The 17,423-nt window shown below is 47.2% G+C and overlaps 1 protein-coding gene across 1 annotated transcript; it reads right to left on the reverse strand.

The window, feature by feature from the left end:
* Positions 1–288: 288 nt before the first annotated feature.
* On the reverse strand, positions 289–1,463 carry LOC133916815 (E3 ubiquitin-protein ligase Os03g0188200-like). Its single transcript, XM_062360672.1, has one exon. It carries the CDS (start codon positions 1,367–1,369, stop codon positions 323–325), a length of 1,047 nt encoding a protein of 348 aa, XP_062216656.1. The 5' UTR covers positions 1,370–1,463; the 3' UTR covers positions 289–322.
* Positions 1,464–17,423: the final 15,960 nt, after the last annotated feature.

The raw sequence follows: 17,423 nt of genomic DNA on the forward strand, positions 1-17,423 counted from the left end.
AGGACATTGTGGTACGCTAGCATATCACAGCTACAGGCAATCAGAGCCTTCCAAGTAACTGGCGAGGTCATTTCTGCCATGCTACTAACATAGTGACCAAATTAAACTACGCTTAATTGCCTAGTTATGAAGCATAACTCACTAAAACCATACCAAATTTATAGGCATTCGAAAAATGTTTAGTATGCACACTAGTATTCTCTTCTTGGTGGAAATGCATGCCTGGATGAAACATAGCAATTAGGTCTAAAACTGTTTTTAGATTCTGATAGTAACTTGGACTGTGTCTTGCCAAATCGATCCATAGATATACGAGAGAAAATCAAACCCAGTTTAACGCGTCAAGCTCCGGTTTCTCTTTTGCATCCCCACCGGACCCGGATCCACTGGGCTTTCCTGCCGGCTCTCCGGTGATAGGGACAACCCGTTTGCTGCCGCCGTGCCCCTCCACGGCGTCCGAATCCGTCCGGCTCTGCCGCTGCCATGACATGGACTGCCAGAACGACGCCAGCCACCTTGGCGTCCTCTCCAGGGCGTCGGGGTACCCGGCGAGGCTCGCGGCGCGCCGGTGCCTCCGGACGGCAGCGAGCTCCTTCATGACGTGCTCCGGCAGCCGCAGCGTGTGCCGGTCCGGCATGTCCATGGCCGACTTCGTCCGTCGGTAGTGGAACTCGAGGGAACGCGTCGCATCGAAGCTGATGACGGACTCGGGCGTGAAGGCGCCCACGAGGCACGCATCATCTTGCTCCTCATTCGGCTCTTCCTGCACCGGTTCCTGACGCGCCGTCAGGTCGCAGCTCTCGGTGGACGCTAGAGCCGAAGGTACGGTCAGGTCGGCGCGGCAGAGCGGGCACGTGACGGCTCCGGCGAGCCATGGGTTGATGCAGTCCGAGTGGAACACGTGGCAGCACGCGGGGAGCACCCGGAGCTCGTCGTGGTCCTCGAACGCGGTGAGGCAGACGGCGCACTCGAGGGGCCCCGACTTCGCCGCCACGCGCGCCTTCACGTCGCCGTACATCGCCGTGGGGAGTGACTCCACGATCTCCTTGTCCAGGCCGCGCGGGCGGCGGCCCGAGTGGACGGCACCGCCGTCGGCGGTCTGATGAGGAGCGGTACGAAACGCCCGGAGCGGGGGAGGACGGGGTGGCGCGCAGCGGTTGATGTAGATGGAGAAGAGGGTGAGGAGGACTAAGGCGGAGATGAGGACGGCGAGCACGATGATGGTGGTCGGCGTGAAGCCGCCGGCGGTGTGGGAGCTGTGTCTCGTGCTGTTGCTCTGCTGAGCCAGAGATGGTCCGGCAGCGGATAGGAGCAGGAGCAGGAGCAGGACGAGGAGTGGCGGTGTGATACGGCGGCGAGCCATTGCCATCTCCGGCGAGGTGTGGATCGCCGGCGGCCGGAGAGATCTGCTGGCGTGGTGTGGGGGGACGGGGGGAGAGGTTTTGAAGGAACCGGAAGTGTTGTTTAGTGTTTACGCTGGGGCGTCACGTAACGCACGCGAGCTAGGGACGCACGTGGCGGGAGAGCGTGTTGCGCGGCGAGCGGGGCCGCCCGGTCAGGGACTGCTATGGAAACGGGCGGGGCGCCACATGGGAGTCGACGAGGGAGTGGGTGAGGCCGTGAGGGCGAGCTGGCGGTGCCGCTGACTCAGCGCCTGATTGGTTGGTGACTCGTGCATTCATGCCTGAATCGAGAGAGATACCGTTCTTCGTCACTCGTCAGGACTCAGGCGTGAAATCGTGCTGCTGATCAGCTGATGAATTGCCGATGCGCTCCAATTTGCATCCATGGTTCATGCCGGGACAGCTGCTGTATAAATCTCTTGTTTAAAGAGTCAACTTGCTGGTATAATATACTACCGGCGCATGATCTCAGCTAAAGTCTAGTTACAGGATAAGTCTGTAGCTTGTTCTTGATTTGATAATGCGGTTACTTACGGAGATCATCCTCGCAGAAGAAAAACCAAGAAGCCAATTCTGATCGGCTTCTCTTGAAAATATTCTACCTCCATGAATCCATTCTGCGGTACACAGTGGGCGCAGCTGCAGACCACTTTGCACCCTCTGCGGATCATACAGACGCGCTTCCAAACCCAAACCGCGGCTGCAAGCGATGCAACCTTTTTGCAAGCGTTTTCCACCGCCACATCGAAGACGAACTGAACTTGTGATCGAAAGACTCCAAGAGCAGTGATTGGACCTTGGACGGCAACCATGTTGAAATTCATCTCGATCGCTTTCCGACCAGCCTGCATCCTTCGTCGTGCATGGTATGTGTCACTCTCACACCTCGCAGTCTTGCAGGTAATGAATGAATGTATCCTAAAGCTAAGGAGTACATTTCTGCAGCTGGATCTGAGATAACACGCACCGCGCACCGTTCTAATCCTGACCGTTCATACCGGCTTATCTACGGTCATGAATACTATTAGCGAGTCACATGTACGGTGTACGGTAGTTGTTCTGGAACTTCTTTCATGTGCAGTGTGATCTCTAAAATCTTTCACTGCCACTCTGAGCGTTGTTGGAGTCATTTCTGAGGCTGACTCCAGCGGAGTCTCTATCGCCAGCCGCATCGCTATAGATGTACTTTTTGCCGATTGCACTGTCCACAATCAGCTCCAGCAGAAACGTTATTTAGTGCTACAATGATATAGGTACCGGCTGCTGTAGCGTCTGAAGCTGCAAATTTGCCGATCATCGGGAGCTGCGGTATTATTGTAGCGAGAGGATGATCGTGGGTACGAAGGGAGGAGAGGATAATAGAAAGTAGAAAATAGAGTATTGTTGAAGATAGAAAAAATAAAAGATATTATAATAGTATTAGAAAGTGATATAATAGTATAATAGAGGATGAATTTTTAGAGTATCTATTAAAGATGAGCTAAGTATAACATAATAGTAACGATTCGAATCGCTCTACTTTCCGGCGATTAATAATGTGTAAGAGTAGTATCGGACAAAACCGTTTAGGAACTTGTGCACTAGACTCAATGTTGAAGTATAAGTGAATTGCTTATCTTTCCTCACTAGCTTAGGCTTTTAGTTAATTTGGTTGGTGCATGTAGTTTAATATGGTATCAAAGCTAGAGATCTCGAGTTCGTGTCCTTTCCTCACTAGCTTAGGCTTTTAGTTAATTTGGTCGGTGCATGCAGTTTAATATGGTATCAAGGCTAGAGGTCTCGAGTTCGTGTCCTGGCATGCGCAATTAAAAAAAAATTACAGCCAACTTCTATTTCTATGCCTGAGACCTGAGAGAGCATCTATATAAGAGAAAATATTGAAGTATATATGAATTGTCTATCTTTTCTCATCAGGTTAGGTATTTAGGTGATTTGGTCAGTGCATGTAGCTCAGTACTCAGGCAGTAGGCTAGAAGCAAAATTGCTCGCAACAAGTTACTGATGGTGGCAATTGATTAGGATACTCGATGTTGTGCAGGAATATAGACATCTCAGTGACGAGTAAATTGTGTTCAAGCGTGATCTGAAGCAGAAATTCTTAGGCCTTACGGCCATTGAGAAATTAAGAGCAAAACAGCAATCGAGACTTACATGGATAAGAGTAAGTGATGCAAATTCAAAGGTCTTCGTCCTTCGTCCTGAGAGTCAACGGAAGGAGGCGGAAAAACTTCATTCAGAGTTTTGACACACAGTCCGCGTTAAGTGTACACTCATGCGCAGAAAGCAGAAGCCATTTACAGCCACCTCAGTGAGGTTTCTCGGCGCTCCGGCAAGCTGTGTGCAGACTTTGGACTGGTACAAAATAGGGCTTACACACCACAACCTGGAGCACCTTGAAGAACCATTTACAGAAGATGAAGTGTATGAGGCCATTGTTCATTCTTCAAGGCAAGCTGAAGCATCGTCAAGCAGGATATTATGGCTGCGATTATTATGTTGTTCAATTAACACGGTCACCATCTCAACCTACTCAATTCTGGACACATCGAGCTCATCCCAAAACATGGTGATGCCACTCGGATTACAGGCCACTTAGCCTCACACACAACATTACAAAGCAGATATCCAAGCTGCTGACCAATAGATTGGCGCAATGCGTCGATTCTTTGGTCTCCAGAGTCAGTGCGTTCATTAAAAAAAAAGAAGCATACATGATAATTTTCTGTTCACACAGAATTTAATCAAAGAATTGCATCGAGCCAAAAAGGCGGCACTCTTCTTGAAGTTGGACATTGCAAAAGCATTCTACACAGTACGGTGGGACTACTTCTTGAAGTGCTGCAGTAATTGGGGCTTGGAATAAAATGGAGGGAATGGATCTTTGCCCTTGGCCTTGATATCATCATCAGTTCTGCTCAACGGTACAAGAGGGAGAAGTTTCTGGCACTGCAAAGGATCCGACCCGTTGTCGCCCATGCTTTTTATCCTCGTAAATGACCCATTGCAAAAACTCCTTGATCTAGCCATGCAAGAATCTATGTTGCAGCCGATACGAGACAGTGTCAGCAACTCTAATGCTCGGGAGGTGGAAGATAGTGGCGATGGACTCCAACAAGTGGAAGGCCCAAGGAGAGGGGTTAGGCCCAAAAAGGCTAGTGTGAGTGTGTCTGGTCCAGAGTGGGTTCGGCCCAAGATGTAAACACTGCCCTACGTAGAGGAAGCGTGTGCGGTGAGGAGGGGGAAAATACAAAATTAGAATGTGACTGTATTTATCAAAATAGATAATATATTATCGTATTTACAATTTTAGCATTATTATTCAACACTTCATTTACTAAAAATTGATTTTTGGTACACCGTATCCCGAAAATACCATATTCAACACACGGTGTACCGAATATGACACTGTAACACCGTATTAGATACACGATTTATCAAAATGAGCTACAGTTACATATTTACGCACCATCTGCCGAATATGCCGGTCATAAACAGTGTCGAACATAAACAATAACATAGCGCAGTTTGAATTTTGCTTTCCCTCCTCTTCAAAACGGTAGTATTTTGTTACTCTAAAAATTTTAAAACTTTTTTTACATGTTCCATAATCCATATGCAACCTATTTTAATTGGATTCACTGAAAAATATTTTGTATATTTTAAACTAAAATTATCCTAAAAAGACTACTTTTATAACTTGTAACAATTGTTAGTGTCTCAAATAAATTCCCAAAAATCTAGAAAAATTCACTAATATTCTTCTTATATGATGTACTAATTTCTAAAATTATTTCCAGCCCTATGTTATATGATGAAAAAATGAGTTTCTTTGTAATGCTCCATTTTATATAACAAATGATAAAAATAAATATAAATGGAGCATTACAAAGGAACTCATTTTTTCATCATATAACCTAGGGCTCAAACTAATTTTAGAAATTATTCCATCATATAATAAGAATATTAATGAATTTTCTAGATTTTTGGAAATTTATTTGAGACACTAATAATTATTACAAGTTACAAAAGTAGCCTTTTTTGAGAATTTTAGTGTAAAATAAACAAAGAATTTTTCAGTGAATCCAATTAAAATAGGTTGCACGTGGATTATGGAACACGTAAGAAGAGTTTTAATTTTTTTGGAATAACAGAAGATCACTATTTTGAAGAAGAGGGAAAGCGAAATTTAAACCGCGCTGATGTACTGTTCATGCACGACATGCCGAATATAGCACTGTAGCCCATTTTCGGCACACCGTGTGCTTAATATGGCATTTTCGGGGTATGGTGTACCGAAAATCAATTTTTGGTAAATGAAGTACCGAATACGAACGCTAAAATTGTAAATACGACGATATGTTATCTATTTCGGTAAATACGGTCACGTATATTATCTAATTTTGGATTTTTGCCATGAGGAGGGGGATTACCTTTTCCCAGTCCAATACATATCTCTCTCCGATCCCCAAATTCTCCTCCACCGATCCCTTGTTGTTCTTCCTCTCTATCCAATTCCGTTTTGGGTTGTTAACACAGAGCAGCAAAGTTGAGAATTAGCATGCATGTCGATGATGTGGCGATCTTCATCAACCCACTAAAGGAGGAGGTCAAAGTCATATATGAATTGTTGCTGTTTTTTGGTCAGGCTTCAAGGCTCATCACAAATCTAAGCAAATGCGCGGTGCATCCAATCAGATGTGTCAATTCCCCTGTTTAGTTATGTCATCTTGAATATCTGCAATGCTCTTGTTAGTAGTAAAAACATACTACTTAGATAATGATCCATTTGTTCTTCGAGTTCGATAATCCTAGAATACTCTAGATGAAAAGTTACAATTAACCCGTGCACTTACGGTATTAATTCATTGTGCATAACTCGCACCAACAAGTTTTTCTGCCGCCGTTGCTTGGGGTAGTTCTGTTTCTTGGTCTAAATTTTGCTACTAACCCTCTAACATCAATTCGCCTCTCTAGTGTTTTTGTTTTGTGTTTTTTTTTTCTGTCATCATGAGTTCATTGCACCAGAAACTGAAGCATGCGTTTCAAAATTCGAAGCAACGAATTCCATCTGCACCCGATAATAATTCATATGGTTCAAGAGAAGCCGTTTACAGGAACAAAAGATGAAAATTCATATAGGCACATCAAGTTCTTTGAATTAATCTGCAACACGTTCAAGCACCAAGGCGTACCAAAGGAGTGCGACAAGTGTGATCAAGATCCTGCTTCAGGATATGAGGTATGGCTTAAACTATGCCTAGCAATATCTAAGACCAGTCCAACAGGATACCGGTCAAGGTCTTACGATCGGTGATCAACCCATTATGTGTGTTAATATGTAATATATTGCGTGACATGTCCAGATGACCAAGCACGCGCACCAGATCGGTGTGCAAGTGTTTGGGCAGCACCATAAGGGGTTAAAGGGACCGGTAACCGCCATGAATATTTGGCAATTACCTCCCTACTCTAAAAAATGGGATCCTAACTGTCCAGTTATGGCACACTTGGGATTCTCTCTCAGCGCAAGTCACTGACAGAAACCGTTTAAAGGGCGAAGAGACATTCTTGCTTACTGTCCCTTTGACCGGTGGCAACTGCCCTTCCAAAGCGTATATAAGCCAATCCATGGGGTGGCTGGAAAGAGAATCGCAACCACAATCACCATCAACATCAGGCTTGGAGTTCTACAACAACAAGTAGAATTCTAGGCTTAGACCGAGATTCATCGCTAGAAAATCCTTAGACCAGTTCTCCCAGCATCCCTGCTGTAAAACAATTGATCATAGTGAAGAACAGGATGTAAAACTATTACTCTGATCCACTAGGGGCTTTAACCTATATAAAAACTTTGGTGTCGTTGTGTGCGGTTGGTTTCCTTGACATCTTAAGCGCTTCCCCTTATAAAAACTGATTATTGTGTTGGCCTAAATCAGTCAACAAAGTGGTTTTTGTTTCCATTCTCGCTCACCGGTAAAGCAAAATAATGGTACTCAACTATGGCATTTACACCGAATTGTACTTGGACTGAACTTCTTCTGAATTTCTACAATGTTATTTGAGTTTGATAACCCTATAATACTCTAGGTGAACTACAATTAACCCGTGCGCTTGCGGTATCAATTTATCATACGAAACTCGCATTAACAGCCAGCTTTTCAGAATGAGCACAATTGTCAACCTGGGCGATTGGCGCACAACGAAGTTCTGGCATTCCAGTTGGCTAGATTGTCGTGCACCAATGGACTTGGCACCAAACCTGTTCAAATTGGCATGGAGAAAGAACATAACAGTCCGAGACGAACTGGAAGGGCACAAATGCACATGCAGGCTGACGAGAATTCAAGACGCGGAGACAATTGCGGTGTTGACCGTGCTGTAGGGGCTCATGGAACAAGTACATCTCAGGGAGAGCCGGACACTATCACTTGGAGATGGACAGCCAATGCCAGTGCACTGCTAGATCTGCCTACCTGATCCAGTGCCAAGGGACATACAGTTCGTTCGATGCCCAGGCAGTTTGGCAAGCGCACGCAGAAGGAAAGCACAAGTTCTTCGCGTGGTTGGCGTTGCAGAGCAGAATCCTGACGACAGATGGAAGTATTCAGACAAATAAGGGAGGAGATCTCCCTGCGTTCTATGGCCTGTGGCCAACCTGAGATCTTAGTTAGCTTATGTTAATGTCAAGAGGTGTTGTTTTAGTTTCCAATGTAATCAAAGCTTTGTAACTTCATGTTCTTCCCTTTTCATTGAAAGAGCAGTGCTCCTCGCATTGTAACATGACTCCTGACAACGGTGGGGGCGCGATGCCGTTTATAGTTACACTTGGGCCGGAATTGGTTAGGTAGTCTGCTTAATATCATGGCCCAGGACAACCTTTTTTCTAAATGAAGCAGAGGACGAGTTTTTTTTTAATATATTTTCTAACATAAAAATTTATTTAAATATATCTGGGATGAAAATATTTGCAAAAATAGGCGGCTATTGCCCTTGGCGCTTACCGCTCCCTGTAAAACAGTTAGACTCTTACCGCTCCTTAATAAAAAGACGGTAAATAGTCCCACAGGCTGTTACCTGTTACAGCCGTGATTGAACAGTAACCCATGGTGAGAGTACTCTAAAGTTAAATTTCCATTTTTATCTTCTATGTTCAAAAAAGAGATGTTCTGTTGCTCCAAAAATTCTAAAATCTTTTGTATGTGTTACATAATTCATGTGCAACCCATTTTAATTGAATTCACCCAAAAATCATGTGTATAATTTAAACTAAAATTCTCCAAAAAAGGCTACTTTTATAACTTCTAGCAATTGTTAGGGCCTCAAATAAATTTTTAAAAATATGGTAAAATTAACTAATATTCTTCTTATATGATGTGATAATTTCTAAAATTATTTTCAGACCTAGATTATATGGTAAAAAAGTGGATTCCTTTGTAATGCACCATTTATATGTATTTTTATAATTTCATGTGATATTCTTCTTTTAACTTAATTTGAATTCAAACATATATAAACCTAGTGCTAAAAATAAGTTTAGAAATTATCACATCACATAAGAAGAATATTAGTGAATTTTACTATTTTTTATAAATTTATTTGAGGCACTAACAATTGCTAGAAGTTATAAAAGTAGTCTTTTTTGGAGAATTATAGTCTAAATTCTAAACATGATTTTTGGGTGTATTAAATTAAAATGGGTTGCACATGTATTATGTAATAAGTAAAAAAAATTAAAATTTTTGGAGCAACAGAATATCATTATTTTGAACAAAAAAGATAAGAGTGGAAAGTAACTTCAGATACTGTTCACCAGGTTACTGTTCAAGCACGGTGGCTTATCGCCACTTCAGAGTACTTCAGAGGGCTGTAAGGCTGTAGGACTGCTTATCGCCTCTCAGGGGCGGTAAGTGCTATAGGCGGTTATTTTTGTAAATATTTTTATTCGAATCTATTTAAATAATTTTTTATGTTAGAAAATATATATAAAAAAACTGACCGAGGACAGCTATCCGCTCGGCATCGAGGGCGGATTCAGCAGGCCAGCGTTTCATGGAGTAGATGAGCCGGGCCGGCCTAAAATTTGAGATGGTTACAGGGTTAATTTTTTCCACACGATCTTTTTTTTTTGTTGTTGTTTTCGACGACTTTATACATGATCTTTCTGGAGTTTAGTACAAGTTTTTTTCTGACCTCAATTTGCGTATCACGTAACGGGAAATGAGAAGACTCGAAATTATTTTTTCCGTCCCAAAAGTTAGGTGGTCACTTGTCGCCGCGAACTACACTGGATCGAAGTCAAACAGGGCGTCTGAAACTCTGAACATATGCAAAGCGAATCGCATGCATCTAGCTGGTCTTCTAACGGGAAGGACCGGACAAAGCATCGTATTCTGTCCCTAGGAACCAAGGATCCATACAGTGCACGGCGCGGAATATCTCGATCTCGATCTGTGGCAGAATAGCCAGAGAGGCAGAGGATAGTGTCACGAGCAGCACTGCATATATGCAGAAACACTGGCGCAACGTACAGGGCCCATCTTCCCAGCGCCGCAGCGCGCATCATGACCTACGTGCACAGACTGATGGAACCACAAAGCCCGAGCCTAGGGTCCAGCGGCCGGCGCCGATCGATCATTAGGTTACTACGTGGCTCGGTCGTAGCTGATATCACGTAGGGAAAAGTCTTGGACGCGACTGGCACGACCCCCCCTACCTACGCATAGGAACACCATTGTCTGAAACCGAGCTGGCCCAGTCCAGAGTATTCGCTCGTTCGATCCGGTCCACCCGTGCCTCCATGGGAACAAGAACGACACTGCCTGCGAGGGCTTTGGACGCGACAAACATACCTATCTGCATGAGACCGGAGTCACCGGACTCGTTTATAGAACGAGCCCATGTGGTAGGGCTAGCGTGCTACGCTACGATGCGAGGGCTGATCGATCCGCAGGCTCATGATTCGGAGGGCGCGAATAATTTGACGCCACCCCTGCTGCCTTGCCGTGACCTGCCTGGGAAATTGCAGCGGCGTACGTGCTAGCAGTGGCAGGACCGCATTGGCCGTCGCTTCCCTTTCACTTCCTGTCTCCAACCGGGGCTCGGATCCTCGACGTTACGCATGCCGCGCGTTCCTGCTTCGACAAAACCTTCAGGCGCGACGCCATCACTCGGCAGAGCGGACGGGCTCGAAACCTTTCACTTCCTGGACGGACGGACGGCACGTTACAATTTGCTGCAGATGGTGGCGACTGGTCAGGAAGGAAACCAGGCGGCGGCAAAGGGTGGTATCCGCGGCGGACGCGCGGGTGACCGGACTACGTGTGTGCCTGCCGGTGTGGCATCCGCGTGGTACGTCGAACCAGCCCGCCGGGCGCATGAAATCGCATGTATATGGCTACTGGTGCGCGCGCGGCGTCCGGCTGTCGCCCGTGGGAATCGCATCTGCTGCTCGATCAGCTCGCGTTGTGTGGCGCACAGTGACCGGCCGGACGCTGCCACTGGAAACAGGAACCCAGCGGCGAGCGCCGCGCGCGGCAGACACGACGCGACAGCGCGAAAAAAGGGGGCGGCACGGCTGCTAATGGTGCTTGTTGGCGGTAGGCCAGGGTGCACGGGCTCGCGTCTGTGGCTCCGAAGCGCTCGGTGTACGGCGCGGCCAAACCCGGCAGAACAATTCTGTGGGTGCTGTACCACTGTTCGTCACGTTAGATCACCAGCTGCTTGATCGTTACTACGTACTACTGTTGCTACGGGAAAGCGGGCTTGTCCTTTTTCTTTTTCTTTTTACGAAGCATGCATGCACCGACGCAATCTGAACGGAATCTTGTAAGCCACACAAAACCTAGAGAATGTAGGAGGCAGGGGACATATATGCGCACAGCACACATGCATGAACGAATGAACGCTAGGTTCGACGCATTAGGCGCTTATTGCCTTATTGGTTAGGTTCACTAACTTCACAACTAACTACTCAACCCCCCTGCAAAGACAAATTCCCTTCTGATTTCGCATGTGTGCAGGCAGAGCTATAGATTATAACCGGATTCCCGTGCCGACATCGCTTCTAGTTAGCAAACATCTGGCTTAGTTCGCTGGCTGCAGTCTGTTGGTACGTACTGCTCCACTGAAAGTAAGTGGATGAGCTCGTCTGTTGCGTGACTTCATGAGAAGAAGGCTGTGATTCGTTAGCTGGCATGTGATGGTTGTTTCATTTCTCTACCTATAGCACTACGATTCAAGCAAGAAGAGTATCAGTATGCGACATTATCTGTCTCTATCTTGTAAGAAAACTCATGCATGCTGTCCACATACCACGGCAGCTGGATTCTGATCGGTCAGTGATTTTGATTGCTTCCAAAACATCCTTGATCTTTCTAGGCTTAAACCTTTGCATACGATTGTATGTGTATAAGTAGTGTGTACTGGTTGATCTATTTTGCCAAATTTTAGCTAAGCGCATCGAAATATTAGATGGATTTCCTGTTCAAGGCTGCAGGCTGGTCACAGACTCGATCACGGTGTCCTTATGATCCTACCATAACTGAAGACATTCTCTTCGTTCAGACGTATTTTCCTAGTTGGCATACTTTTTGCAGCAATTAACCATGTCAATATAATCTCGCAACTAGGCATAATACCATACCTGCAGGGGTCCTCCTGTCCTGGTGAAGGCTATTGGAAGAATCTTTGAAACGAGCAAGTAAGGTTTAAGCATTGTTCTGTCAAGTTGCAATAAGCTTGGGTTGGGGACTGGCGAAAGCATTATTCTGGCAAGTTGCAATAAGCTTGGGTTGGGGGCTGGCGAAAGCATTGTTCTGGCAAGTTGCAATAAGCTTGAGCTGGGGACTGGCGAAAGGAAAGGTTGCAATAAACTAGCAAGGAACGCCCAGAACATACAGCATTAGCCAAGTGCATTTTGTTTAACGCACGTAGGACACTGACCAGAGACGGCAGAGGTTAGCAATGCTCTCACACTTGCAACATTTTCATCAAATCAAATCCGGCCCCCCTCACCTCCCTATCCATCCAAACTAATCCCACACGAGATCTCCCAAGATTTGCACTGATCAACAATCTTGTCTGCGCACGTCGTAACTGCCTCCGATAATGCGCCGCAGGCTTTGATTTTCGCCTTAAAATGGAAAAATAATGCTCTGGCAAGACTACACATTTTGATCTTGTTTTGTCATGGTTTGGAACAGAAAATGCCATGCACAGGATGGAACAAGATCCCCGAGAATTGCGTTTGGTATAGAGTAGTGCCTACCTGTGTCATAGGAGCTGCATGATCAAACTGATCTTTTGTAAGTGCCAAACCGCAATATGTGTGTATGTTTTGTCTTTTCGCTGCCTCTCTGAACATCCTTTCACGATGCTCATGGTGCACGCACAATTGGACGAAGAAGAAACACCACACGATTAACGTAATGTGCCAAGTGGAGCAGTAGGATATTTTTCAATCCCGTAGCATCATTCGCTTGACGTGGTATGCTAGCACTAGACAAATTAGTCCCTTCTAGATTGCTATAGACAAATGCATTTCTAAGAGAACACACTTGCATGTCATGAATTCTTGATTCGTATCTTTTGACGAAATCATACGCAAAACGAGACCGTTGGTGATTGATGTAACATATAGGAACAACGACCACATAAATTCCACATAGGCTAATTTTCTTTCTTTCGGTCCTGTGCCAGCCGCACGTCAACAGGGCTCATGCGACTCTTGTGCTAGGGCTCCGCCGCTAGCACCTCTTTGGTCCCCTCCTCCGTCTCTAGCATCATCACTGGTGACGAGAAGGAAAGAGACATGTTTGATGTCTCTCTCCCCGACCTAGTAGTATTAGGTAGTTTTATCCACAACTAAGGCTCCCTCCTACTTTTGATCTACTAGGGCTAGGGTTTGATTTCTCCATGGCAGTGAGTGTGGGGATATTTGTTTCCTTTGTCTCTTTGATGACGGCGATGGCAGTTGCAGTGAATTCTCCCGTAGAGATTTGGTAAGATATGATTTTCTCGTCCTGATTGTGAACTGTTTTGATGGAATTTTGCTCCATTATTTTAGTGTTCCTTCTGGGTTGTCAATGCTTCAATCGACAACGTGGACTCTATGTTCCGAGGCACCGGCTTGCTGGTTTGCCACGAAAATGAAGATGGTGATCGATACTTGTTCATAGACTTTTGCGCGTGCCAGAGTTGGTCAACGTTGAGGTTACGCTTGTCTACACACGTCTCTTGTGGCGTACCAGGGTTAGTGCCTCTTGGTTTTGTTTAGAAGATTGTTTTGTGCATCATCGATGCTTTTTACTGCTCTAGCAATACCCTATGATAGTCGGATCCGTGTCAGACTTGAAGATGAGAATTGGTGCATAACACAATTAATTTTTGAAGTCCTTTTTTAGAAACAGGGTTGTAATCAATGTCAGTATTTTAATATAGTTCATGTCCTTTTCGAAAAAAAGAAGGTCACATGGGCTAGTCTTGTCACCGCGTAATGACCTGGTGACATCAAGCTACTTAATATTTATTTTCTACTAATTTGTCCCGGATATGTTCAGTTTTAACTGAGTTTCAGTTAAATCTTACTCTGAAATAGTTGGAAACATACTACCCCTAACATGTTGTACGACTCGATCAGGCAAGATGGCATCGGCTGTGTAATAGCGCCGGGACGACCTACCGCATCAGTTCAGTGGGCCTTGTGATGGCACCGGAGCGACCCATCGCATCTCTTTGATGGGCTTCCACACCGTCACCAATGCCAAATGTGATCGGGATCAGCTAGCACCTCGTGGATCCAAATAGCAGCTCGCAGATCCAACCATCTTGCAATCAAATCTGATTGTGAGAGAAGAAAGAGACAACATTACAGACACCGTCGCGAGCCGATCTGGTGGAGACAGATCTACAACTGCGATACCATAGGCGATGGCTTAATTAGGGAGAAAACAATGCCAGTGGGAAATAGACTCACCGCTACCGTGCTTGCAGCCGGTCAGGCTTCCGATGCGTGCTCTGGCGGCGCGGCTGGGAAATGGAAAGGGGCGGCTCTCTCTGTTTTGGTGATTTTGGTCTCAGTCTAGTCTCCTATTTTATCTTGCCCATCGGTACATGCGCTCCTTCCACATTTTTGGTGTATCAAGAATCACAAGGTAAACGAAGTCTTTGTACCACAGAAGTGAAGTGCGTCCCTGCATCCAATGGTCGACCGGTGATACCACCAAACATCATACCGCTTAGAACATAAGAACACTTAGAACGCCTCAGATCAGCTAGGCCGCCATAACCTGCGAATTGACATCACCTTCTCCAGCCAGCTCGATAAGTGCATCGTCCATCCATCTGGATTGTTGTGTTGTCGTCAAGGTTGAAAAGTGTTGTCAGTGATGAAATCATCTCCGGCAGTAGCGGACCTTCAAACGTAACTATGTACTCATACAAGAACGGCTTACAAGGGCTTTGAGAGCTGAATTTGCGCCATAAGTTGTGATGTGCATGTTGCATAGTTGTCATCGGCCGCCGCCGCGAGGCAAGGCGAGCGCTACCATGGACCGTGGACATGTCAAAGTTCTGGCGTCGACAACTTGCTAGCGCCTGTGTCGGCAGGGGGACGAGCCGGAGTGATGAAGAGATCCTGCACCCGTTGCACTGCAATCTGTGTAAGAGGAGGGAAAACAGAAGGATCACAACTCAAGTTGTATTGATCAGAGGTTTTCAGTTTTATACATGTACAGCGTAAGCACTCAATTAACTGACTAGCTACAAGCACGGAGAGCCACTTAACGTGGTGCTCAGCTCGCTAACACCCCCCCCCCTCAGTGTGAGCGTCACTCTTTGAGACGCACAGACTGTTGCGGAACTCCTTGAAGCTTGCTGTTGGTAGACCTTTCATCATGACATCGGCAAATTGTTGCGTCGTAGGTACATGTATAACCTTGCATTGGCCAACTGCTACCTTCTCCCGAACGAAGTGAACATCCAGCTCAATATGTTTGGTGCGTTTATGATGCACCGGATTCGAGCTCATGTAGCAAGCCGAGACATTGTCACAGAACACAACTGTTGCCTTCTCCAGTGGACACTCGAGTTCACCCAAGAGTTGTCGAAGCCATGTGCATTCAGCCACGACATTGGCTACTCCGCGATATTCAGCTTCGGCGCTTGATCGAGAAACCGTCGCTTGTCTTTTGGAGGACCAGGAGATCATGGCATCACCCAGGAACACACAGAAGCCCGACGTTGATCGTCGTGTGTCCGGGCATCCGGCCCAATCGGCATCCGAGTATGCCACGAGCTCCATGTGTGAAGTCCGACGAAGATGAAGACCAAGGGCTGCTGTTCCACGGACGTAGCGAAGGATGCGCTTCACAAGAGCTTGATGTACGGTTGTGGGAGCATGCATGTGAAGGCATACTTGCTGCACGGCGTACTGCAAGTCTGGTCTTGTCATCGTGAGATATTGAAGAGCGCCGACGATGCTGCGGTAGTCCGAGGCATCCGAGGGTGGCAGCAACTCACCATTGCTGTTAGACACTTTGCCGGTAGTGTCGATCGGTGTCTCACAGGGCCTGCAGTCTTGCATTCCGGCACGCTCCAGGATCTCTAGGGCGTACTGATGTTGGTGAAGAAAAAACCCTTTGGCGTTGCGTTGAACCTGGATGCCGAGGAAGTAGTGGAGCGGTCCCATATCCTTCAGCGTGAACTCGGCGTTGATGGTGTCGATGACGCGACGAAGAATGGCGATGGAGGAAGCCGTAATCACAATGTCGTCGACATAGAGGAGGAGGTACACAGACTGGTCACCATGCCGAAGGACAAATAGAGAGTTGTCGGAGCGCGTAGGCTTGAAGCCCATGGTGCCGAGGAACGATGCCAGGCGCATGTACCAGGCCCGCGGCGCCTGTTTGAGGCCGTAGAGGCTCTTGGAGAGTTGACACACCTGGTCCTTGCGCGTTTCATCAACGAAGCCAGCTGGTTGACGAGCATACACCGGTTCGTTGAGGACGCCATGGAGGAATGCGTTGTTGACGTCCAGTTGGTGCACTGGCCAGTTGCGTGCAGCAGCTATGGTGAGCACCGTCCGCACCGTTGCCGGCTTGACTACGGGGCAGTAGGTTTTGCCGTAGTCGATCCCCGCGCGTTGTGTAAACCCGCGCGCCACCCACCGCGCCTTGTAGCGGTCAAGGCTGCCATCTGCCTTGAATTTGTGCCAGAATATCCACTTCCCGCTGACAACGTGTGCGCCGGGCGGCCGGGGAACGAGCTGCCACGTCTCGTTGCCAACCAGCGCGTCAAATTCTGACTGCATCGCCGAGTGCCAATTGGGATCCTTGAGTGCCTGATTCACCGAACTCGGGATTGGGGAGATTGACAACGTCGTGACCACACTCGCGTACCGAGGATTGGGTTTGAATGTCCCCGCACGGGATCTGGTGACCATCGGATGTGGCGTGGGTGCTCGAGCGTCCTGTGATGGAGCGGCTGCCACTGGGGTTGATGCAGGTGTACCCGATGGCGAAGCTGGAGTGGCTGCCGCTGTGGTTGATGTAGGTGTACCCGATGGCGAAGCCTGCACGGTTGGAGATGCGTTCCGAGGCGGCAAAGCGGTAGCCATGGGCGACTCTGGCGACCCCGGTGTGGGCAGCGTCGGCGTTGGTGTGGCAGTGGCGGAGGTCGATGCGTGCGCACGTCGTGGGTGCGTGCTAGATTGGTGACACGAAGGACTCGGAGGAGGCGCCCGCGGCGGTTGTGGGAGGATCGGGTCGACCAGTGCCAGGTCAGGTCGCCACGGATCATAGGCGCAGGTTGGCGACGAATTTGCGGAGCCACAACGGAAGGGAAAGATGCCTTCGTCGAAGTAGACGTGCCGTGAGGTGATCACCTTCCGCGTCGATAGGTTGTAGCAGCGATAACCGCGATGATCCTGTGAATATCCAATAAAGGCACAAGCCACAGAACGAGGAGATAGTTTGTTAGGGCTAGTGGATGTAGTGTTTGGGTAGCACAGGCAACCAAAGACAC

This window comes from Phragmites australis, chromosome 4 (assembly GCF_958298935.1).
Source record: "Phragmites australis chromosome 4, lpPhrAust1.1, whole genome shotgun sequence".
NCBI classification, from domain to species: Eukaryota; Viridiplantae; Streptophyta; class Magnoliopsida; order Poales; family Poaceae; genus Phragmites; species Phragmites australis.